Source organism: Amblyraja radiata, chromosome 1 (assembly GCF_010909765.2).
Source record: "Amblyraja radiata isolate CabotCenter1 chromosome 1, sAmbRad1.1.pri, whole genome shotgun sequence".
Taxonomy (NCBI): Eukaryota; Metazoa; Chordata; class Chondrichthyes; order Rajiformes; family Rajidae; genus Amblyraja; species Amblyraja radiata.
The window spans coordinates 134287034-134312710 of record NC_045956.1 but is presented as its reverse complement, the minus strand read 5'-3'; the positions used below and the strand labels follow the sequence as shown (position 1 = coordinate 134312710).

Sequence of the window (25677 nt, the reverse complement as noted above, 5' to 3'; positions counted from 1 at the left end):
TGCACTGTATATTGATTTTAGATAAAACGCTACCACTTACGGCTGTGATTTTTGGCCATCTTACTCAGTCCCCCTCCGCTGAGCAGGTGCAGAGAATTCTTCCCATCAATTAAAAATAAAAGTGTAATGGGGCTTTTTCACGGGGCAAGTTGACGCAAGATGTCACCAGAGTGAAGTGGTCGTGGTCCAGCACGAGTTTCGCACGATATAACGGGGGGTAGATAAAGAGTTCCCACGGTACTCGGCATTTCTATTATTTGTGCGAGTGACTTGTCCGTCTCCCGAGCTTTCCCGTTAATCTTGAATGAACATCGTGAACTGTAGTGTTGTTAATCACGTGGCACAAATGATGTTACTTTGTTTTCACACACTATATTGGGTTTTTTCACACACTATATTCCTCCCTTGATTGAATTGGTTCATTTGGAGACATGCCTATACTAAGTATTTTCGAGTACAGGATGGTGGTTATTTTCATTGACGCGCTGTATGCAGCACCCCACTATGTGCACCGAGGACGCTTGCATGAAGGCAGAAGGGTGATATTAATTAAAAAGAGAATTAAGAGGAAGTCTCACTGGGTGAAGCCCATCTTTCAATGGAGACCTCAATTTGGACAATATGATCAGCTGCTTAATGTGCTGTGCGAAGAGGATAAACGTGCATTCACAAACTTTGTCAGAATTTCACCCGAGCTCTTTAATGAGCTGAAGAATAATCTGTTTTTTTTTAGACAAATGTTGTTTGGTGTGATGCACCTTCTCTCAATATGTGCAAGAAGTCGTCTTTTTATTTTGTCAAATAGGAATAAAGACTTTGTCTCACATTGACCGTGATGGTTGTCTTATTTTATTATCTACTGAGAGGTGAAACTTTCAAACGTTTAACCAGTCAGTAGACAGACAATAAATAGTAACAATCGAGCCATAAATGGTGTATACAAGGTGAAGGGAACAACGCTGTGTGCAAGATAATGTTTAAAATCATGCGAGGAATCGATCGGGTAGATGCACAATCTCTTGCCCAGAGTAGGAGAATCGAGGACCAGATTACATAGGTTTAAGGTGAAGGGGAAATGATTTAATATGGATCTGATTAAATACTGTCAGTAGTAAACCCGATCAAAAACAACATCAGGACGTCTATTAAACACAAGAGATCCCAGTAAACACCCAGCCGAGACTTATTACAGGTCTAGTGGAAAGACACAAAGCGCTGGAGCAACTCAGCGGGTCAGGCAGCATCGCTAGACAACATGGATAGATGATGTTTCGGGTCGGGACTCTTCTTCAGCGCTGAGTTACTCCCGCATATTGTGTCTTTCCAATGCAGATTAGCATCTGCGATTCTTTGCTCCTGCATTACGGGGTCTATCTCGATTCCCGATAAAGTCTAAAACCCATCCTCCAGAGTTCTCAGCCCAGGGCGCCCATAAACAAGCCCTTAACTCCACACTGGGGACAGAGGCTGAGAGGTGTACAAAACCATGAGACGAACAGGCAGGGAAATAGACAGAGTCCAGGGTAATATATGTCCTTTGCCCACAGAGGGGATTCGAGGACCAGAGGGCATAGGTTCAAGGTGAGGGGGGAAGATCTAATAGGAATCTGAGTGAGGGGTAACATTTTCGCACAAAGGGTGGTGGGTGTATGGAACAAGCTGCCAGAGGAGGTAGTTGATGCTGGGTCCATCCCTACATTTAAGAACCATTTAGACAGGTACATGGATAAGACAGGTTGGGAGGGATATGGACCAGACGCAGGCAGATGGGACTAGTTTCGATGGGACATTTTGGCCGGTATGGGCAAGTTGAGCCGAAGGGCCGGTTTCCACACTGTAACTCGATAAAGCCAGTGAGTATACAATCTAAGATAGTCCGAGGGTCTCAAATGAAGTAGGTAGTAGTTCAGGAATGCTCTGTGGTTGGTGTTAGGATGGTTCTGTTACATAAGTGCTCAAATGTAGGCATCGTTTTCGCAGTGGAAGCTCCGAGACTGTGCAGTGGGCGATTGTCGTGTTGGCTGGGACTCCTGTTATCCATACAGGGGATTGACCTCAGTCTGAAGAAGGCTCTCGACCCGAAACGCCACCCGTTCCTTCTCTCCAGATTTGCTGCCTGTCCGGCTGAGTTGCTCCAAGCAACTGGCGTCTATCTTCAAAGGACTGACCAGCGGGCTGGATGTCGGGGCTGGCGTGTTGCGTTTCACAGACCGAACTGTCCAATTAATGGTAACAGATGGGCACTGAGGGAAGTCCCCCCCCTCCCCCCTCTGTTTATCTGCCCTTTCTTTAACGTTTGTGCCTCTATGCAAGTATCTCGCGAGCCATCCCAGACTGCCCATTTCTGCTCCCCCTCGTCTTTAATAACTACATTTCCCTAACAATTACTATCTTTGTTAGTTATAGGAGCAAAATTAGACCATTCGGTCCATTAAGTCCACTCCGCCATTCAATCGCGGCTGATCTATCTCTCCCTCTCAACCACATTCTCTTGCCTTCTCCCCATAACCTCCTGACAGCCGCACTAATCAGGAATGTATCTATCTCTGCCCCTATTCTTCACCCTTTTGACAGTAGTTTTGTTTTATTGGAGACGCGGGAGACAGCGGATGCTGGAATACTGAGCAAAACACGAAATGCTGGAGGAACTCGGTGCATTTGTATTTAAGAAGGAACTGCAGATGCTGGAAAATCGAAGGTACACAATAATGCTGGAGAAACTCAGCGGGTGCAGCAGCATCTATGGAGCGAAGGAAGTAGGCAACGTTTCGGGACGAAACGTTGCCTATTTCCTTCGTTCCATAGATGCTGCTGCACCCACTGAGTTTCTCCAGCATTTGTGTGGGTGGGTGGGCGTAGGGGGGAGGGGGGGGGGGGGGGAAGAGAGATAAGGCAGCCTGAAGAAAGGGTCGCCTGTCCATTTCCCTCCGTAGTTGCTGCCTGGCCCGCGGAGTTCCTACAGTCTTAGAAACTGCTTTAGACAAAAAGAGACACAAACTGCTGGAGTAAAATAGCTCAGCAAGTGAGGTACCTGAACACTCAAAAATGAAAAAGAATGAAAATGTGATTATTTCACCTCCCTTCAACTATTTTGTGTTTCAGCATGAGAGGGATTATAACATTAGAGACATTCATCTTGTAGTGATGTGTTAATGAAGAATTGCAGACAACAATCTGATAGTAAAAAATATATTTATTTAACAATGAGGTAAAACAACCACTGACAATCAAACTGCTCAGTTACTCACCGTTCGCAGGAGTTCCCACGGTACCCGCAAGAGTTATTACGGATATCGCACGGATATCGCACTGGCCACTATGTTCATACAATGTTGCAATGCTCAACCACAAGTGTACAAGTCACTCTTGGAGAAATTCAAACTTTCTTGAATTATCTCCCAAGTGACCAAGTTACACGACTACCTGCCGTTAGCGCCACGGTGGTCCACGGTGGTCCACGAATGCCGTACTGTTATCGCACGAGGTTCCCACGATGTTAAACTCTGGTTCACTCTTGCGTCAAGTCGCCCCGTGAAAAAGCCACTTTATTCGGTTTTTTTTTAATGTTGAGAATCTCTCTCCTGTCAATCACTCCATGAAAGCCACACCTTTTCCAGTGGGGGGGGGGGGAGGGGTTATAAAACCCGGAAATGTGGGTGTGGCTCAGTCTCTGCAAGATGGAGGAGGGAGAGGTCATGACTCGCTGTCTTTAGTGGCATTGCAGCCTATTCAAATGGTATGAAACTGCACTTGAATTTGGTGGCCTTGCACCCTGGTAGAAGTGGTAAGAAGCTGCACTTGAATTTGGTGGCCTTATACCCTGCTTGAAATAGAATTTCAAGGATTAGCCGTGAGTCAACTACCAGCCCACCAGCCGTGAGTGAGAGTTGCCAGCACAACAGGCTTGATTGACTGAGACGCCAGCCCAAGAATCCATTTGGCGCACAATTTGCATACTAGCCCTCTGGTAACCAGTCCCTTCAGCCTACAACACCCATACTAGCGCTCCAGAAAGCCCCCCACCCCCAACTGGCCACCAATATTAGAATTGGTGGAGAGGTGGAATATTGCGTTGGATGACCAGCCCTCCTGTGTGATGCTGGGACCCAACGGGTCCCACGTAGTCTAGTATGAGTCATGAAAATTAAAGCTGTAGTTTGTTATATCCATAAAGAAAAACAAGCGAGGCACCAGAATATATTTTTAAATAGATGGCACTGAAGTTTAGGGAAATTATGCCAAACATGTATTTAATCCCGGTAAGATCACTATGTTATATTAAAAAAAACATGATTGCATTGCAAAGAATGCAGGAAAATGTACAGGGTTGATATAAAAGACATGAGATTATACATAGGGGGAAAGAATAAACAGTGGCTCGCTTTGCAAGGGGTTTTTCAATTTTGAAAGATTTTAAAAGAATAATTGTTCAATTCTTCCCTCCAGGTGCATTGACTGTCCATGCATGGCATGCATGTATTAGCTGAGAGCAGTGAAAGGAGTAAAGGTGTTTTTCCATGCTTTACTTTGGAGATGACTACTGGGTTGTTTGACAATCGCGTTACAGTGGATGCTCAGCTACACTGACACAGGAAGGGCTGTTGAAAAATTGCCGGAAAGCCCTCTTTCTGGACAATTGTTCTGTGTAGCTGTTAACGAATGCATTAGTGTCTATAAAAATCTCTGCAATATTTCCCCCCCAAATATACCTTCCTGCCCAAGCCTTTGGACCAAGGAATCATTTACAGCATTAAAAAATGCTACAGCTGGTAGTGCTCCTTCCTTATAGTTCGAGTGATCTGGGTTAGACTGGCTTAAGGTGCTGTTTTTGTACGATTAGCATATTCTCCCTATGATCACATGGATTTCACTAGATGATCATGTTTCCTCCCACATCAGCAAGATGGAGTAACTAGTTATTGACTTCAGGAAATGAAGTGCACCAGTCAGCATTAATGCTGTCAAAGTGGAGATAGTCGAGATCTTCAAATTTCTAGGTGTAAATATCACCAATAATTAATCCTGGAAAAATTACAGCATTGGCTAAGAAAACACTCCAATGTCTTTATTTCCTCAGAAGACTAAGAAAGTTCATCATGACTCCAATGACTCATGGACCTGTCCCACTTAGGCGACTTATGAGGCGACTGCAGGAGACTATGCGGTCGCCATGTGGTTGCCACATGTTGCCAGGGAGTCGCCTTTATGGTCATGAGAAATTCCCGCATTCTGGGAACTAGTCGTGGCCTCATTATAGTCACCACAAATTTTCAACATGATGAAAAATTAGCGGCGACCAGAATGAAGCCGCCATGGAAAGTAGCGAGAATTCTCGTGCCGTAAGTGCAGTGGTAGTCGGTCGCCAGGAGGTCGTAGGTTATCGTAGGTACTCGTAGGTTGTAGCCGGTGCTGACCGGTGAGTTTCATTGGCTCATTGGAAAAAAAACGTAAGCAATAGTTTTCAGAACCAAGAATAACCGACCGGTAATGTTAATGTCCGCCAAGCTTCACAGCCGTGTATCTCTGACTTCTTAAAAGTTGTCTCCACTCCTTCTCCCCACCCCGTCTCCCCCTTCTCCTCCCTCTCCCCCCCCCCCCCTCTTTTAAAGAACCTACGTGACCCTTCCCGTACACTGTGCTTTCACTGTCTTAATTACAGCGCCAACCTTCCTGTTTATCGCGGTGTGTGTCTGTATCACATTGGCTTTGCACCGTGTGAATTTCACTCACAGTGCTCCCCCCGCTTGCCCTGTCCCCCACCTGCATAACGGGCTGGTGAAGGAAGCGGAGTGTGTATGTGAGTGTGTTGGTTCCACTCTGCAGTCGCCAACAGTCGCCTGAAAAGTCGCCTAAGTGGGACAGGCCCATAACTAATTTCTACAGACGCATCATAGAAAGCCTCCTATCAGGATGCATCATTGGTTTGGCAATAGTTCTGCCCAAGACCGGAAGATATTGCTGAGAATTGTGGATGTAACTCAGTCCATCACACAAACCAGCCTCCCTCCAATCAACTCCACACACTCTTGAAAGCACATACAACCGGATTCAGTTTCTTCCCTGTGATTATCAGACCGCTCAACGGTCCTCTCATAAACTAAGAATGCAGTCCTAATCATCCACGCTACCTCATTGCCGCCCTTGTACTTTTTTATAGCTGCACTTTCTCTGCAACTATATTGTAATACTATATTCTGTACTCCAGTGTTTTTCTCTCTATTTCACTACTTGTGCATGGCTTGGACATACTCGGGTCTAGTATGATTTTTCTGGATAGCAGGCAAATAAAACTTTTCACTGTATCTCAATACTGGTGGCAATAATAATAAACCAATACCAAACCAAATTAATACCGTCACAAAGATGCCTCAGTTGGTAGGTTAATTTCCAACTGTAGATTGGCCTGGAAGGACAATCATGGCACAATTAATAGACTTATGAAAAAGAATATGGTTGAAAATAATGTGGGGAATTGAGACTGGTGGACTTGCTCTGAAAACTGGCACAGACTCAACGAGTCTAATCAACGAGTATAGCTTCAGTCAACATTGTAAGGTAAAGCTAATAGGACTTGATGTTTCAATCCCTGTTGTAAGTCGGCACTATAGATATTGGCAATGGGATTGTAAGGAATTGTACAGGAACGAAGTTTTACATAGTTTGTGCGAAAACTGCACAATCAAGCTCTTTAATGAGTGATATTAAAACGTTATCTTATTTTTGCACTAAATACATTTCTACTTACAGCACTATTATTTCAAGTGCCTTGGCTGCGGTCTTGGGGAAATGGGATCTACCGGTTTTCACGTTGCCTTTTAACTTAAGTGTTGGTTTGTTCATGGCTGCTACGGGGCACTACAATCTTCAATTTCCTCAGATTCGTATTGAACCTGTAACTACATCGTACAATATCACATGGCCTGATCTCAATATTCTAATGGTAAGCAATACAATCCTTCCTTTTAAATCTTTAAATGTTGTAAGATGGCAATTGCATTAGATTAATAGAGAACACATCAGAAATGCTCAAGATATCTATTCAAATATAACTAACTCAGAAAGATATATTTTCACGATAACAATTTTTTATATTTATGCACATTTTTTCTTCATGTATGCAATTTTGTATATTTTTGAAGGCATAAGAAATCACCTGAAAATAGATAAGTGAATACAAATTGACTACAATTTAGAGTCATTGAAGAGATATAATATGGTTCAGACTGCTTGGCGTATGAGGTCTATGTCGAACATCAACTACCCCTTTATCACTTATTCTATTTTATTTACCACATTTTCAAGAAACTCCACACAGCCAGAACCTAAAGTCAGAAATTAACCAGGGCAACAGCACAGCCAGTTGTGACACCATGTCCACCTGCTGCTGCAATATAAACTCACTATTACTGATTAAACTGCCTGAGGTAGCTGAGTATTTCAATGGGAGTACATTTAGTGGTGGAAAATATGAGTGAGGGAAGGTTGATACGAAGTATGACCCACAGAAGGTTAGGAATGAAGGGCAGTTTCGTAAGATGTATCAGTAATATCTCTCCTGACAGTAGGAAAACAAATTTAGTCCAACTTATTCTTATTACAACAGTTGTTCTTTTAAGAACCTCTGAGTTGCTCATTACAAATATCAATACATTTAGTTTTCAGGGAAAACGCTCAACCTGGTGGAACTAAAATCTGCATTGGGATCCCAGGATATTATCGTACCTCAATCGGCGTGGACTAACGAAATGCCAGCTAATTTTCACACCTGGACCGCACATAGGATAATATGCAGTTTGGTATATTAGGCATTGCAGGAACATTAAAAATGGTTCAATTTTAACCCTCTCTTTCTAGATTGATGCTTCTTCCTGTTGCCATCATGTGGTTCTGTGGATTTGCAAATATTTTTAACAAAGTTGCCCCATCTTTGTGATTGCCCCCAGAGCTTCCATATTGCTAAACTATCTAACCCACAAAGACAGTTGTTAATAGTTCTTATAATATTTTCTCCTGTGCACAACAATGTTCAGTTAAAATGGCAATATTCATTCATCCAAATGTAGTCAATACAAGTCATTTTCAGTGATGTAGTCTGAGGTAACACAGCATTTGGAACCTGAGTTAATATTGTGAACTACTTTCTAAATCCTTTGAAAAATAGACAATTGCATAACAAATAAACATCATTGCATTGAAGATAATCCAATTATTCTTTAGTAACTTGTCAGTTTTTTTGTTGAACTAAATTAAGGCGCATGTTGCAATCAAAAGCGCTTGAACAATTGGTTGGGAAGAAAGCCAAACTGTAAGAAAGACGACTGCGCCTCCTTTTCAAGAGCAGCCAGCTTATTTTATATAGTCGTGTTGGTACAAATGTAACAACTGCCATTTAATAAGATTCCACAGCTGATTTTTTACATCAGAACCACTTTCCTGGACTAAACTCGTATCCGCATAATTCCTTTGATTTCTCAAACTCTATTGATTTACTTCTTCAATATAGTCAGTCACTGAGTCTCCACATCCTTTTGGTAATGAATTCCCACAACTTTCCAGGTGAAGACATTTCTGCTCATCTCATTACGGAATAGTTGACTCCTTATTCTGAAACTCTGACATCTTGTTATGCACACCGTAGCCAGAGGAAACATCATCTCTGCATCTACCCTGATAAGCTCTGTAAGAATTTCATATATTTCTACAAGATAATGTCTCATTCTAAACCCGAGAGAACGTAGGCCCAGCCTGCAAATCTTTTCCTCGCAAGACCATTCCCACCATCCCGGGAATCGATCTGATAAACCTTCTTGGTTCTCCCTCTATCCTTCCTTTGGTGAGGAGACCAGATCTGTGCAGAGTATTTCAGGTGTGGTCCTGCTGAATGCTTATGTAATTCCAGTCAGATATCTTTACTCTTACATTCTAAATTTTATTGCAAAAATAGCTAATGTGCCATTTGCCTTATTGATAGTTTGGTGTATCTGCATGTTAATTTAAAGTAACTTGCATACAAGGACTTTCAGGTCCCTCTGAACACAAAACCAATCCCTCTGAAGTCTTCACAGTATTTCCTCTATGATCGCCAGTTTAGCTATGATTGTTTATTTTTAATTGACAATTTAATAAAATAATGTTCATATTCCACAAAAATCATTTAATGTTGTGTTGCTATTTTATTCAGCTCTTGAGGTCTATCCCTGTGGGAGTTGGACAGGTGTATGGCTGTGATGATCCATGGACTGGTGGCATTTTCTTTGCTGCATTATTTATCTCATCTCCAATCATATGTCTACATGCTGTAATTGGATCCTGTATGGGTACTTTGGCAGGTGTGTCTACATACATCACTTCTTTATAGTTTTAAAGAGTATTGTGTACAATTTTACTTAGTACCTTTTTCTTGGGCAAGGTCAAGATTTATTGATAATTCACAGAAGTGCATATGCTAGGCCACTTGGGCGTCATTTACGTGACATAATTTACACGTCATGGTGATTTTGGGATGTACAAAATCTTTGCGCGCCATCTGTGTGACGCGCAAATGGGACAAGCCCTTTACTCTACAAACCAGCTTGTGTTTGGAATGTGGGAGGAAACCAGAGCACCCAGAGAAAACCCACGCGATCACAGAGAAAACGTACAAACTCCGGACAGAGAGCATTGGTGGTCAGGATCGTACATGGGTCTCTGGCACTGTAAGACAGAAACTCCACTACTGCACCACTGTACTGCCTCTACTGTGGCACTTGAACCACAGGTAAGGATGGCAAGTTTATTTTTCTAAGATTTTTTTTCACAGATCACTAGCTTCGTGGAACTTTTATTTTTTGTTGACATTTTTCACAAATTGCTATGCTGGAATTTGAGGATATTCTTTAGATTCATTTAATTTTGGGATTTTACAGATTGAATAACATGAAATTAAAATTACTATACTGTTAATTTAACTTGCGCTGATTTCAAAATTTGACATGAGTTTTCTTATCTATTTCAAAGTTCTCATGTAAAATGTAATTGAGCCTATGAAAATAGAGATTTAGACAATCATTGCCTTATAAAACAATAAACTATTTATGTAGACATCATAGATTAGAATGAAAAAAAAAGATGCCCGATCCCAATTTCTCCCATGATAAATTCATTATGAGGAGGAATTGACATGTAGGACCACCTCACAACAAAGCTACTTAAATTAAATAATTATTGTATAAAAGTTTTGTCGTTTTATGTTTCTGACAAACTTCTGGGCACTGACATGAGACCCGTTTATTTGTTTCATTTGTTTGTTTTTTTAATTACATAAGAAATTCATTTAGATTTAACTAAAGGAAAAGGTATTTGTTAAACATTTTTATTGGAAGAGGATGTAAATAAATAGCAAACATTAAGAGGCTAAGCTGCTTTTATCTTTACTTTTTTGCAGGGTTGTCTTTGGCCTCGCCATTTCAGAAAATCTATAATGGATTATGGAGTTATAACTCTGTCCTTGCCTGCATTGCTGTGGGTGGAATGTTTTATGCCTTAACATGGCAGACTCACATATTGGCAATAATATGCTGTAAGTTTGACAAAATGTCAGAAATAGTCCCTGAAGAAATCCAGAATGTCTTTCCAATTTCTAATAACATTTTCACCCTTACTATCAATCATTTCCCTGATCTTTATCGCATAATGCTTAGAATGTATGCGGGATAGTTTTCTAAACCAACATATAAAGGAACCAACGAGAGAGCAGGCTATTCTAGACTGGGTAATGAGTAATGAGGAAGGATTAGTTAGCAGTCTTGTTGTGCGTGGCCCCTTGGGCAAGAGTGACCATAATATGGTTGAGTTCCTCATTAGGATGGAGAGTGACATAGTTAATTCAGGAACAAGGGTTCTGAACTTAAAGAAAGGTAACTTTGAGGGTATGAGACATGAATGGGCTAAGATAGACTGGCGATTGATTCTTAAAGGGTTGACGGTGGATATGCAATGGAAGGCATTTAAAGACCGCATGGATGAGCTACAACAATTGTTCATCCCAGTTTGGCAAAACAATAAATCAGGGAAGGTAGTGCATTCATGGATAACAAGGGATAGTATCAAAACAAAAGATGAAGCATACAAATTAGCCAGAAAAAGAAGCCTACCAGAGGACTGGGAGACATTCAGAGTCCAGCAGAGGAGGACAAAGGGCTTAATTAGGAATGGGAAAACAGATTATGAAAGAAAGCTGGCAGGGAACATAAAAACTGACTGCAAAAGCTTTTATAGATATGTGAAGAGAAAAAGATTAGTTAAAACAAATGTAGGTCCGTTGCAGTCAGATACTGGTGAATTGATCATGGGGAACAAGGAAATGGCAGACCAATTGAATAACTACTTTGGTTCTGTCTTCACTAAGGAAGACATAAATAATCTGCCGGAAATAGCAGGGGATCGGGGGTCAAATGAGATGGAGGAACTAAGTGAAATCCAGGTTAGTCGGGAAGTGGTGTTGGGTAAATTGAATGGATTAAAGGCCGATAAATCCCCAGGGCCAGATAGGCTGCATCCCAGAGTGCTTAAGGAAGTAGCCCCAGAAATAGTGGATGCATTAGTGATAATTTTTAAAAACTCTTTAGATTCTGGAGTAGTTCCTGAAGATTGGAGGGTAGCTAATGTAACCCCACTTTTTAAAAAGGGAGGGAGAGAGAAAACGGGGAATTACAGACCAGGTAGTCTAACATCGGTAGTGGGGAAAATGCTAGTCAGTTATTAAAGATGGGATAGCAGCACATTTGAAAAGTGGTGAAATCATTGGACAAAGTCAGCATGGATTTATGAAAGGTAAATCATGTCTGACAAACCTTATAGACTTTTTCGAGGATGTAACTAGTAGAGTGGATAAGGGAGAACCAGTGGATGTGTTATATTTGGACTTTCAGAAGGCTTTCAACAAGGTCCCACATAAGAGGTTGGTATGCAAACTTAAAGCACACGGTATTGGGGGTTCAGTATTGATGTGGATAGAGAACTGGCTGGCAGACAGGAAGCAAAGAGTAGGAGTAAACGGTTCCTTTTCACAATGGCAGGCAGTGACTAGTGGGGTACCGCAAGGCTCAGTGCTGGGACCCCAGCTATTTACAATATATATTAATGATTTGGAAGAGGGAAATAAATGCAACATCTCCAAGTTTGTGGATGACACGAAGCTGGGGGGCAGTGTTAGCTGTGAGGAGGATGCTAGGAGGCTGCAAGGTTACTTGGATAGGTTGGGTGAGTGGGAAAACGCATGGCAGATGCAGTATAATGTGGATAAATGTGAGGTTATCCACTTTGGTGGCAAGAACAGGAAAGTAGACTATTATCTGAATGGTGGCCGATTAGGAAAAGGGGAGATGCAACGAGACCTGGATGTCATGGTACACCAGTCATTGAAAGTAGGCATGCAGGTGCAGCAGGCAGTGAAGAAAGCGAATGGTATGTTAGCATTCATAGCAAGAGGATTTGAGTATAGGAGCAGGGAGGTTCTACTGCAGTTGTACAGGGCCTTGGTGAGACCACACCTGGAGTATTGCGTACAGTTTTGGTCTACTAATCTGAGGAAAGACAGATTAGAGGGAGTACAGAGAAGGTTCACCAGACTGATTCCTGGGTTGGCAGGACTTTCATGTGAAGAAAGACTGGATAGACTTGGCTTGTACTCGCTAGAATTTAGAAGATTGAGGGGGGATCTTATAGAAACTTACAAAATTCTTAAGGGGTTGGACAGGCTAGATGCAAGAAGATTGTTCCCGATGTTGGGGATGTCCCGAACAAGGGGTCACAGTTTAAGTCTTTTAGGACCGAGATGAGAAAAAAAAATTTCATCCGTGAATCTGTGGAATTCTCTGCCACAGAAAGTAGTTGAGGCCAGTTCATTGGCTATATTTAAGAGGGAGTTAGATGTGGCCCTTGTGGCTAAGGGGATCAGGGGGTATGGAGAGAAGGCAGGTACAGGATACTGAGTTGGATGATCAGCCATGATCATATTGAATGGCGGTGCAGGCTCGAAGGGCCGAATGGCCTACTCCTGCACCTATTTTCTATGTTTCTATGTAATGCTGATATAGCCCCATTACATTATATATCTGGACATTACATTTCTTTAAGCATGTGTTTTCCAATTGCTTATATGGTCAATGTTGATGCATCCTCCTCTGATCTCCCATGTATTTTTCACATCCAGGATACTCATTTCCCATATGTATGCTAATGGAGAGTGGGAGCTGAAAAAGATTGTTAGAGTATAAGTGTTGAATATGAGTCACACAGTTGTGCAGCATGTAGCATTGCTGCTTCATAGCGCCAGTGACCTGGGTTCAAATACATATCGCAAGAACTAGAGAGAGCTGTCTGATGTTGGCAAGCATATGAAAACAGAGAATGAGAATGTTGAAATCACTCAGAATCTGCTGGGTTTTCAGAGAGATTCTGAAAGAGAATTCTGAGGAGAAAGCAGGAAAATGGGGTTGAGAGGGAAAATGTTACAGAGTTGAGAGATGTTTAATGTAAATAGAGACTTGATATAGAGAGCTGAATGAGTGTGATGAGGATATGATGCAGCTAGGCAGAAAGAGAGAGAGGGAGAACTGAAGGAGGATAACAGAGAAATGTTAAGCTAAAACTTAGTAGAAACTGCCAGCAGTTCACATTGACCTGCCAGAATTAACCTCCCTCGCTATTAGGATTTCAAGATTCGCACACAAGAGCCAAAGATCAGAACTTGCTGTCTGATGCTATTATCCCAGCTGCCTTCTGATTTTGGACAGCCAAGCATGAACTTGCTGCAATTTACTGTAATTGTTTAGTTTTGTTTAATTTAGCGATACAGCACTGAAACAGGCTCTTCAGCAGACCAAGTCCCCACCAACCAATGGTCCCTCACATTAACACTATCCTAAACACACGAGGGCCAATTTTACATTTATACCCAGCCAATTAACCAACAAATCTGTACATCTTTGGAGTGTGGAACGAAACCGAAGATCTCGGAGAGCTATTAGACTATTTTCTAAATGGGGAGAGAATCCAAAAATCGGAGGTGCAAAGGGACTTGGAAGTGCTGGTGCAGGATTCCTAAAATGTTAATCTACAAGTCAAATCGGCAGTAAAGAAAGCAAACTCAAGGCTCATATTTATTTCAAGAGGGCTTGTATACAAAAACAGGGATGTGATGCTGAAGCTCTATAAGGCGCTGGTAAGTCCGCATTTGGAATATTGTGAGCAATTTTGTGCACCAAATCTGAGGACGGATGTGCTGGCTCTGGAGAGGGTCCAGAGTAGGTTTACAAGAATGATCCCAGGAATTAGTAGATTAACCTATGCTGAGCGTTTGTCGGCACTGGGCCTGTACTCGGTGGAGTTTAGAAGAATGAAATATACAGAATAGTGAAAGGCTTGGATTGAGTGGATGTGGTGAGGGTGTTTCCCCTAGTGGAAGAGTCTAGGACTAGACGTCATAGCCTCTGAATTAAAGAATGTTCAATTAGGAATGACTTTGGCCTTCATCAGTCAGAGTATTGAGTATAGAAGTTGGGAGGTCATGTTGCAGTTGTATAAATCGTTGGTGAAACTGCATTTAGAATATTGTGTTCAGTTCTGCACACCATGGTATAGGAAAGATATTGTCAAGCTTGAAAGGGTTCAGAAAATATTTACAAGGATGTTTTCAGGACTAGAGGATGTGAGCTATATGGAGAAGTTTAGTAGGCTGGGTTTCTATTCCTTGCAGCCCTTCTATTCTATTCCTAGTTATATTCCTAGTTACCCTTTAGGGTTCGGCAACCATCTCGCTGAACAATTGCGCTCAGTCCAACAAGACCTACTGGATCTCCTGGTTGCTAACCACTTTAACTCTTCTTCCCATTCCCATACTGACCTTTCTCTCAATTGCCAGTGAGGCAACACTCAAACTGGAAGAACAGCACCCCATATTCTGCTAGCGTAGCTTGCAACCCAATGATATGAACATTGCATTCTCCAATTATAGACAACTACATACCCTTTCCCCCCTCCTCTTTCCCTATGCCCCACCTGGATGTACCCATTTCACCTCTCCTTCCTTCCACCTACATTCCTTCCTAATTGTCTTCACAATTTGCGACTCTTCTATCTTTATCTCTCAACGTTTATCTTTTCATCTCTAGCCTTTGTCCTATTTTCTGCCTATCAAAAAAAACCTCGCCTGTAACCTCACCGTGTGAGTGACCAAGGCTGGGAGCTAAACATGCAGGCATATTCAATATTCAGAAGCATAGACAGAAAGGAAGAGGAGATGAGGTGGTATTGCTGGTTAAAGAGGAAATTAATACAATAGTAAAGAGAGACTTTAGCTTGGATGCTGTAGAATCGGTACGGGAATGTATACGGGATGGGTTTTTAAACCAATATGTAGAGGAACTGACCAGAGGGCAGGCCATCCTAGATAGGGTATTGTGTAATGAGGAAGGATTAGTTATTGATCTTTTTGTGCAAGGCCCAGTGGGCAACAGTGACTATAATATGGTGGAATTCTGAATTACGATGGAGAGTGACACAGTTAATTCCGAGACGAGGGTCCTGAACTTGAATTAAGGAGACTTTGTAGGTAAGAGACGGGAATAGGCTAGGATAGACTGGCAAATTATACTTAAAGTGTTGACAGTGGAGATGCAGTGGATTTAAAGATGGCATGGATGAACGCCAGAAATTATTCATCCATATCTGGCCAAAAAATAAAACTGGGAAGGCGGCTCAACCGTGGCTAACGAGGGAAGTCAATGATAGTGGTAAATACAAGGAAGAGGCATATAAATTGGCCAGAAGAAGTGGAAAATTAGAGGACTGGGAGAAATTTACTCAACAGATGAGGACAGAGGAGATAATTAAGAGGTGGAAAAAAGAGCATGAAAGAAAGTTTGCGGGGAATATAAAAACTGACTGTAAAAGTTTCTTTAGGTATATAAAAAGGAAAAGATTAGTGAAGACGAATGTAGGTCCCTTACAATCAGAGACAGATTAATTTATAATGGGAAACAAGGAAATGGCAGAACAGTTAAACGATTACTTTGGTTCTGTCGTCACAGAGAAAAACACAAACAATCTCCCGGAAATACTAGGGAACCAAGGATTTAATGAATGAATGAATGAATGAATGAATGAATGAATGAATGAATGAATGAATGAATGAATACATTTATTGTCATTGCACAATACTGTGCAACGAAATTCCATTACATCTCCTCCGGTTTAAAAAATACAAACACGACAACCATTAACACATATGTACACTTATTAGTAAAAAATAAATAGGTATTTTAAAAGAATTTAAAAGAATTTAAAAGAATTTGGCGGCATTTCTTGGAATTACATTTTGCTTCCCCAGCATTCTCTGTTGGAATTTAGCTCTTTTATCGCACATGGGTAGAAACTATTTTTTAGTCTACAGAGTCCTGAATCGCCTCCCAGAGGGTAGCAGAGTAAAAAGGTGGTTGGCAGGGTGGGATGTGTCCTGCTTGATATTTGTGGCCCGGCGCAAGCATCGGGCCCTATATATGTCATCCAAGGAGGGCAGTTGGGCGTTTGTAATGTTCTGCGCAGTTTTTATAATTCCCTGCAGCGCCCTCCTCTCAGCCACAGTACAGCTAGCAAACCACACCAGGATTCCATAGGAGAGGATACGGCGCATCGGTAGAAGGACAACAGCAGCGGCTGTGAGACGTTTGCTCTCCGCAGAGACCTCAGGAAATACAGCCGCTGATGTGACTTCTTCACGAGAGTGACGGTGTTCATTTGCCATTTGAGGTCCTGGGAGATGTTTATTCCCAGGAACTTAAAGCCAGTGACTCTCTCCACCATGTCTCCTTTGAAGTATAAGGGAGCAGGTTCCTCTCTCCTCTTCCTCCTGAAGTCAACGACCAGCTCTTTTATCTTTGATGGATTGAGTAGCAGGTTGTTTTTGGTACACCAGACAGTCAGTTTTTGGACTTCATCCCTGTAGGCAGACTCGTCGTTGTTGTTTATCAGTCCCACCACAGTCGTGTCGTCCGCAAACTTAATGATCCTGTTTGTACTGTGTGTTGGTATACAGTCATAAGTGTATATTGTGTACAAAATGGGGACTCAGCACACAACCTTGTGGCGCTCCTGTGCTGAGCGTCAGGACTGGGGAGTAATTGGACCCCATCCTGACAGTCTGTGGGCGATCTGTTAGAAAGTCCTTAATCCATCCGCATGTGTTTGCATTAACACCCAGATCAGACAGTTTGTCCACCATTCTGCTGGGGATGATTGAATTAAATGCAGAACTAAAATCTACAAATAACATCCTCACATATGAGCCAGGACGCTCCAGATGTGTCAGTGCAGAATGTAGAGCTGTGTTGATGGCATCTTCCGTTGACCTATTTGCTCTATACGCAAATTGATGCTGATCCAGGGTGGGTGGGAGTGAGGACTTAATATGGGCCAGGACCAGCCGTTCAAAACATTTCATCACGGTCGAAGTGAGAGCAACAGGTCTATAGTCATTCAAGCTCTTAATGAATGTTTTTTTGGGTACAGGCACGATGGTAGCAGTCTTAAAGCATTTAGGGACAGTGCACGTTAACAGAGAGAGGTTAAAGATTTTGCTAAAAACCTCCGCTAACTGGTCTGCACAGTCCCGCAATACTCTCCCTGGGATGCCATCTGGTCCAGCAGCCTTCCTGGGGTTGACCCTGCGGAGTGTTCTTCTGACGTCCTCCGTACTCACAGCGAGTGGCGGGTTGTCAGTGCTGGGTGCGGCTGCAGGTGCAGGCTCTGCCTCATTCAGCTCAAACCGGGCGAAAAAATGATTGAGCTCCTCAGCTAGCGAGTTGTTACTGCTAGTGGGAGGGAGGAACTGAAGGGAATCCATATTAGTCAGGAAATGGTATTAGGTAAAGTGTTGGGACTGTAGGCAGATAAATCCCCAGGACCTGATGGTCTGCATCCTAGTGTACTCAAGGAGGTGGCCCCAGAAATCGTGGATGCATTGGTGATCATTTTCCAATGTTCTCTCGACTCTGGATCAGTTCCTGTGGGCTGGAAGGTAACAAATGTAACTCCACCTTTTAAGAAAGGAGTGAGAGAGAAAATGGGGAATTATTGAACAGTTAGCCTTACATCGGTAGTGGGGAAGATGCTGGAGTCGATTATTAAAGATGTTATAGCAGCGCATTTGGAAAGTAGTGATTGGCCAAAGTCAGCACGGATTTATGAAGGGGAAATTTTTGAGGACGTAACAAATAGAATGGATAAGGGAGGACCAGTGGATGTGGTGTATCTGGACTTTCAAAAAGCCTTTGACAAGGTCTCACACAAGAGATTAGTGTGCAAAATGAGAGCATATGCTATTGGGGGTAGGGCATTGACATGGATAGAGAACTGGTTGGCAGACAGGAAGCAAAGAGTAGGAAATAACGGGTCCTTTTTAGAATGGCAGGCAGTGACTAGTGGGGTGCCGCAAGGTTCGGTGCTGGGACCCCAGTTGTTTACAATATATATTAACAATTTAGACGAGGGAATTAAATGTAAAATCTCTAAATTTGTGGATGACACAAAGCTGGGTGACATGGCCGTCCGAAGGGGGGGTGCTTTGGGTGCGACCGCACCCCCCTTTCCACCCCCACCCCACCCAGAGTAAGGGGGGGAAAAAAAATCGGGGGGAAAATTCAGCGTTTCCACTTTGGAAACGGCCAGTTCTCCGTTCTCCCGTCGCCGGGCGGGAGTGGCTGAACTGAACACTGCAGCTGTAACCCCAACACCAGACACCGCTGCAGCAGGGCCCGCTCCCCTCGCCTCCCCCCTCCGCCGGGGCCCAAGCCATCTCCAGCTGACCCCCGCGGGGGTGGTGTGGGGGTGGCGTGGGCCCACGCCACCTCGCCTCCCCCGCTGGGCCCACGCCACCCCCACTGGGCCCAAGCCACCCCTGCTGGACCCACGCCACCCCCGCTGGGCCCACGCCACCCCTGCTGGACCCACGCCACCCCCGCTGGGCCCAGGCCACCCCCGCTGGGCCCACGCCACCCCCCGCTGCCCCCGCTGGGCCCACGACACCCCCACTGACCCCCGCTGGACCCACGCCACCCCCGCTGGGCCCACGCCACCCCTGCTGACCCCCGCTGGGCCCACGCCACCCCCGCTGACCCCCACTGGGCCCACGCCACCCCCGCTGTCCCCCGCTGGGCCCACGCCACCCCCACTGACCCCCGCTGGGTCCACGCCACCCCCACTGACCCCTGCTGGGCCCACGCCACCCCCACTGACCCCCGCTGGGCCCACGCCATCCCCGCCACTCCCACTGGGAGGAGATTGATAGATTCTTGATTGATACGGCTGTCAGAGGTAATGGGGAGAAGGCAGGAGAATGGGTTTGAGAGGGAAAGATCTCCCAACTTCTATACTCAATACTCTGACTGATGAAGGCCAAAGTGCCAAAATACTTTTTGACCACCTGATATACCTGCGACACGACCTTCAAGGAACCATGCAACCATCACTCTGCCCACCTGGCTAATTGATCCAGATCCTGCTGCAATCTTTCACAACCATCTTCACTATCTGCAAAACCACTCACTTCTGTATCATCAGCAAATTTGCTAATCTTGCCCTGTTCTATGACGTTTCACAGAGTGCTGGAGTAACTCAGCGGATCAGGCTGAGTATAGAAGTTGGGAGGTCATGTTGCAGTTGCATAAGAAGTTGGTGAGGCCGCATTCAGAGTATTGTATTCTGTTCTGGGCACCATGTTATAGGAAAGATGTCATCAAACTGGAAAGGGTACAGTGAAGATTTACGAGGATGTTGCCAGGACTAGAGAGCCAGAGCTATAGGGAGAGGTTGAGTAGGCTGGGACTCTATTTCATGGAGCACAGGAGGATGAGGGATTATCTAATAGAGGTGTATAAAATCATGATTTGGATAGATATGGTTGAGTCTTTTGCCCAGAGTAAGTGAATCGAGGAGCAGAGGACATATGTTTAAGGTGAAGGGTAAAAGATTTAATAGGAATCAGAGGGGTATGTTTTTCAGACAAAGGGTGGTAGGTGTATGGAACAAGCTGCCAGAGGAGTTGAGGCAGGGACTATCACAACATTTAAGAAACAGTTAGACAGGTACATGGATTCGGAGGGATATGGATCAAACGTGGGCAGGTGGGACTAGTGCAGATGAGACATGCTGGGCCGAAGGGCCTGTTTTCACACTGTATCACTCTATGACTCTATCTTTCCCTCTCAAACCCATTCTCCTGCCTTCTCCCCATTACCTCCGACACCCGTATCAATCAAGAATCTATCAATCTCCTCCTGAAAAATGTCCATTGACTTGAGCTCCACAGCTGTCTGGGGCAATGAATTCCACAGTTCACCACCCTCTGACTTAAGAAATTCCTGCTCATCTCCTTCCTAAAGGAATGTCTTTTAATTCTGAGGCTGTGGCCACTGGTCCTAGACTCTCCCACTAGTAGAAACATCCTCTCCAAATCCACTCCATCCAGGTTTTTACCAGGCTGGGACAGACGGCAACAGCTTCACAAAGCTTGTGTCCTATCCTGCATCACCCAAGGCAGCAGAGACATTATAGGAGAGGGCAAGCACAGTAACAAAGTAGCTCACGATGGTATGGGTAACATTCAGGAATGTCTATGCATGTCACATCATGAATATTACTGAAGAACGGTCTTGACCCGAAATATAATCTATACCTTTTCTCCAGAGATGCTGCCTGACTCACTGAGTTACTCCAGCACTCTGTGAAACGTCGCCTATTCATATTGTCCGCAGATGCTTCCTGACCCACTAAGTTACTCCAGCACTTTGTGACTATTTTCCCTTTACCCATCTGCCCAAGCCCACTCTCCCCCCTCCTTTCCTATGTTCCTTTCCACCCATAAACCTCTCTCTGCCTTTACATTTCACTCCTCTTTCAAATCTGCTCTACTTATCTACATGCATTTTCCTTCTTCACTGTTTAGTCATAGAATGGTGCAGTGTGGAAACAGGCCCTTCAGCCCAACTTGCCCACACCGACCAACATGTCCCATCTAAACTAGTCCCACTCACACGCGTTTGGCCCATATCCATCTAAATCTGTCCTATCCATATACGTGTCCAAATGTCTCTTAAACATTAGGATAGTCCCAGCCTTAACTACCTCTTCTGGCAGCTCGTTACATACACCCAGCACCCTTTGTGTGAAAAAGCTACCTCTCAGATTCCTGTTAATTTCTGAAATATTGGTCATAAATTTGATGCAAAAATGCTCCAAAATAAGGCTCAGAATGCATCAGAAAGCATCTAAAACCCCTGGCATCGAGGGACTTCATGCTTCGCGCTCGTGATGTGCGCAGCGCGCACATTATTTCACATTAAGTTTTTTGTAATCCTGTCATGCCACCCCCCTTTTTGAAAAGCTTCGTACGGGCCTGTGTAAGCAGAGAGGAGGATGCCATGAGGCTGCATGGTGACTTAGATAGGTTGGGTGAGTGGGCAGAAGTGTGGCAGATGCAGTATAATGTGGATAAATGTGAGGTTATCCATTTTAGTAACAACAGGAAGGCAGATTATTATCTGAATGGTGTCAGAGAAGAAGGGAAGGTGCAACGAGACCTGGGTGTGCTTGTACATCAGTCACTGAAAGTAAGAATGTAGGTACAGCAGGCAGTGAAGAAAGCTAATGGCATGTTGGGCTTCATAGCGAGAGGATTTGAGTTTAGGAGCAAGGTGGTCCTACTGCAGTTGTACAAGTCAAGTCAAGTCAAGTTTATTTGTCACATACGCATACAAGATGTACAGTGAAATGAAAGTGGCAATGCCTGCGGGATTGTGCAAAAACAACAGAACAACAGAACAGAAACAGTATTTACATTTTTTAAATAAAGACACAACAGTAATTATGCCCGGGTGAGATCAGAGTTTACAGACCTGATGGCCAGTGGGAAGAAACTTTGTCTCATACTCTCTGCTTTCGCAGCGTGACAGCGGAGGCGCTTGCCTGACCGCAGCAGCTGGAACAGTCCGTTGCTGGGGTGATAGGTGTCCTTCATGATCTTGCTAGCTCTGGATCTGCACCTCCTGGTGTATAGGTCCTGCAAGGGGGGGGGGGGTGGGGGGAGGGGGGGAGTGCATTTCCCCTGGTGCATTCGGTCCAATGCGCTACTCTCTGTAGAGCCTTCCTGTCCTGGGCAGAACTGTTGCCAAACCCAGATCGAGTTGTTTCCAGTCAGGATACTTTCTACTGCACCAGAGTAGAAGGATTGAAGGATCCTCAGAGAGACTCTGAATTTCCTTAGCTTCCTAAGGTGGGAAAGGCGATGCCTTGCCTTTCTCACCAGTGCGGCAGTGTGTTGTCCATGTCAGATCCTCAGTGATTTGGACTCCCAGGTATTCAAAGCTGCTCACCCTATCCACAGTAGTCCCATTTATCCCCAGTGGCGTGTACGTCCTCGGTTGTTGTGCCCTTCTAAAGTCCACAATCAGTAGCAATGTTACAAAATGTTGAGATTTAAAAAACAAGTCTGCAATTTATCCCATCAGATAAAGCATAAAAAGAAGTTTAATTTGACACCTCATTCACTTTCATATCTTCAGTATTAAAAATGTTATGGCCATTTTCATACTCGGAAATTAGCATCTTGTTCCCTATTGCTTTTCCATTGACTTAACTCAAAAGCTGTGATCAAGGACAGTCAAAAGCCCATAACTTTCTTAAAAATTAAGAGAACTGAATGAAATTTTTAGTTATTATAGATTGAAGCATTCTGAAACAAATATGAAACAATCTTACTTGGATGACCTGAAATTAAAGCATATAAGTAGTTAGTTACCTAATTGTAGCAAATTACAAAATTCAATTACTAGAACTAAACATCTATCAATTTCTTAAGAACATTTTTAAATAGCTTAAGTGTCCAAATAACATTCACACAAGAATTCACAATATAACATGATTTTTAAATCTCATTGTCATGAATTTATAGGCCAAATGGAAGGAATTTAGTGTTCGATTCCCGTAAATTAATGGCCATTTAAATCATTTTGCGAGTGGGATTTTGTGGAACGCGATCGTTTGGAACGTTGCGGTTGCGGTGAATTTAAACCCCATAGCGGCAGGAAAAATACTGCCGGTTTGTATGGGTCCTAAGTCACCTTTTCGCAACGTAAAATTTTGATTAAAGGCATCCTAAGAAGCACGTTTATATGTAGAATAAACGGCTTTCCTTTACCTGTCCCGTACATGAAATCCGTCCCCGTTGTCAGTGTTGACGGCATTAGAAGTTGATTTTTAAATTACTCCTGCTATTAAAATATTCAGTGTAGTTTAAAAAAAATGTAATAAAACCGATGTCGGAGCGATTATTCTTCAGCAGCTAAACAGCCTGACAAAAATCGATTTGAACAGGCTGGGAAAAAACGGCATATTAATTCCGCCCCCCTCTCAAAGGCGCCAATGTCGCCACACGGGCAGTGACAGAACTGCAGCACCGCAGAAGGTAAGTTTTGTAACATACCTACAATCAGCTCCTTAGTTTTAGTTACATTCAAGAGGAGGCTGTTGTTCTGGCCCTCCTCTCTTTCAGCTTTCTTTTCCACAATCAGGCTGAAGAAGGGTTCTGACCTGAAACGTCACCTATCCATGTTCTCCGGTGATGCTGCCTGACATGCTGAGTTACTCCAGCTCTTTGTGTTCCTTTGGGGTTAAGTTGACATGTTAATGATTTCCTTGCCTGTGGCATCCTTGAGTTGGTGGTGAAACCGCTCCACCAGTCCGTTCGCCTGCAGATGATACGCCATCGTGTGGTGTAGGCGAACCCCCCGGAGGCGTTCCATGGCCCACCACAGTTCCGACCACCCTGTTATACTTGCCCTCGACGAAACGGATGGAGCAGGTGTACTCGGACATGTACGCCAACTGACTCTGCTGCCGGGCAGACCACGGGTCTGAAGCCTTGGCAAATGCGAAAGTTAGCTGCTTGTGATCCGTAAATGCAGTAAAAGGCCTCCCATCCAGGAAGTAGCGAAAGTGGCGTACGGCGAGGTACAGGGCAAGGACCTCATGGTCGAAAGTGCTGTAACGCCGCTGAGCACCACTGAGGTGCCTGCTGATGAAGGCGAGTGGCCGCCAGCATCCATCAACGAGCTGCTCCAACACACGCCCAACCACCACCTCAGAAGCGTCCACTATGAGGGTGGTCTGGCATCCTCTCGTGGATGGACGAACATCATGGTCCCAGCCAGGGCCTCCTTAGGACTCTCTAACGCCGCTACTGCTTCGTCGGACCACTCAACCTCCTTGCGATGACCAGCGATCAGGTGGAAAAGCGGGCGCATAATTGCGGCCGGCGCGAGCAAGAAGCGGTGATAAAACGCTACCATCCCCACGAATTCCTGGAGGCCCTTAACTGTGGTCGGACGGGGGAACCAGCGGACAGCATCCACCCTGGCCAGCAGAGGCACCACCACTTGTGGAGTTAAGCGGTGGCCAAGGAATTCGATGGCCGTCACCCCAAAACGGCACTTGGACGAGTTGATAGCCAATCCATAATCACTGAGGTGCTGACTCAGCTGATGGAGGTGAATGCAGTGCTCCTGCCATGAGCGGCTGGCCATGAGTATGTCGTCCAAGTACACAAATACAACGGCCAGGCCATGGCACACACAGTCCGTAAGCCGCTGGAAGGCCTGCATGGCGTTCAATCCAAACGGCATCCGCAAAAATTCAATGGTTGTCTTAGGGATATCGTCGGGGTGGACCGGAATCTGGTTGTACCCTCGGACAAAGTCCATCTTGGTACGGTGACGCCCATAGGCTATCGGAGGGGCGCACGATGCCCATCGCCTCCATCAGGCGAAACTCCTCCAGAGCTAGACGGAGCTTGTCCGGCGCGAGACGACGCGCCCAGGCATGCACGGGCAGGCCAGTAGTGAGAATATGGTGCACCACCCCATGTTTGGGGGCAGAGGAGCGGAAGTGGTATTCGAGGATGTCCGGAAAATCCGCCAGGATGTGCGCGAAAGTTGCATCCACGAACGACAGGGGGCCATCAGGGCGTGCAACCAGATCACCAACACAGAAGAAGACCGGCTCCAGCATGACGGAGTACACCAGGCACCGCCGCTTGACATCAACGAGGACTGAATGGGCTCGAAGGAAGTCGGCGCCCAGCAGCGGCTGGGAAACGTCGGCGGTGACAAACTCCCACGAAAAGCAGCTGTGGCCAAAGTTGAGGGAGATGGTGCGAACTCCGTAGTTGCGAATAGCACTCTCGTTCGCCGCGGTGAGGAGGGGGCCACGTTTGCCTTCACGGATGTCAGCGATGGAGGGAGACAGCACACTCACCTCCGCCCCTGTGTCGATGAGGAACTGACCCCCGGTGCGGCGATCCCAGGCGAAGACGCGATGATAATGGCCGGCCATCGAAGGAATCATTGACGACCGACCTCTACCTTTCCCGGGAACGCACAGGGCGGGCGACATTGCCTGGCTGCAGCTCTCCAGCGGCGGTGATAATAGCACCAACCCCCTCTGCTGGCATCTGGTGGAATAGCAGGTGAAGTTGGCTGGGCTGAACCATAGCAACCTTTGCTAGCATCGGATGGAACTGCCGATGGGCCATGCTGGAGAGACGTGCCTGCGCTGGAATGCCTGATGGCGGCCAGATAACGACGCAGA

The 25677-nt window shown here is 44.7% G+C and overlaps 1 protein-coding gene across 1 annotated transcript in view; it reads left to right on the top strand.

Moving 5' to 3' along the window:
• Positions 1-25677, top strand: part of LOC116979600 (urea transporter 2-like) — a 117299-nt gene that overhangs the window by 69731 nt on the left and 21891 nt on the right. The window contains exons 4-6 of the mRNA XM_033031192.1: positions 6748-6940; positions 9182-9329; positions 10424-10558. Of these exons, the coding sequence (XP_032887083.1) occupies positions 6748-6940; positions 9182-9329; positions 10424-10558 (476 nt within the window). The remainder of the gene's footprint in view (positions 1-6747; positions 6941-9181; positions 9330-10423; positions 10559-25677) is intronic.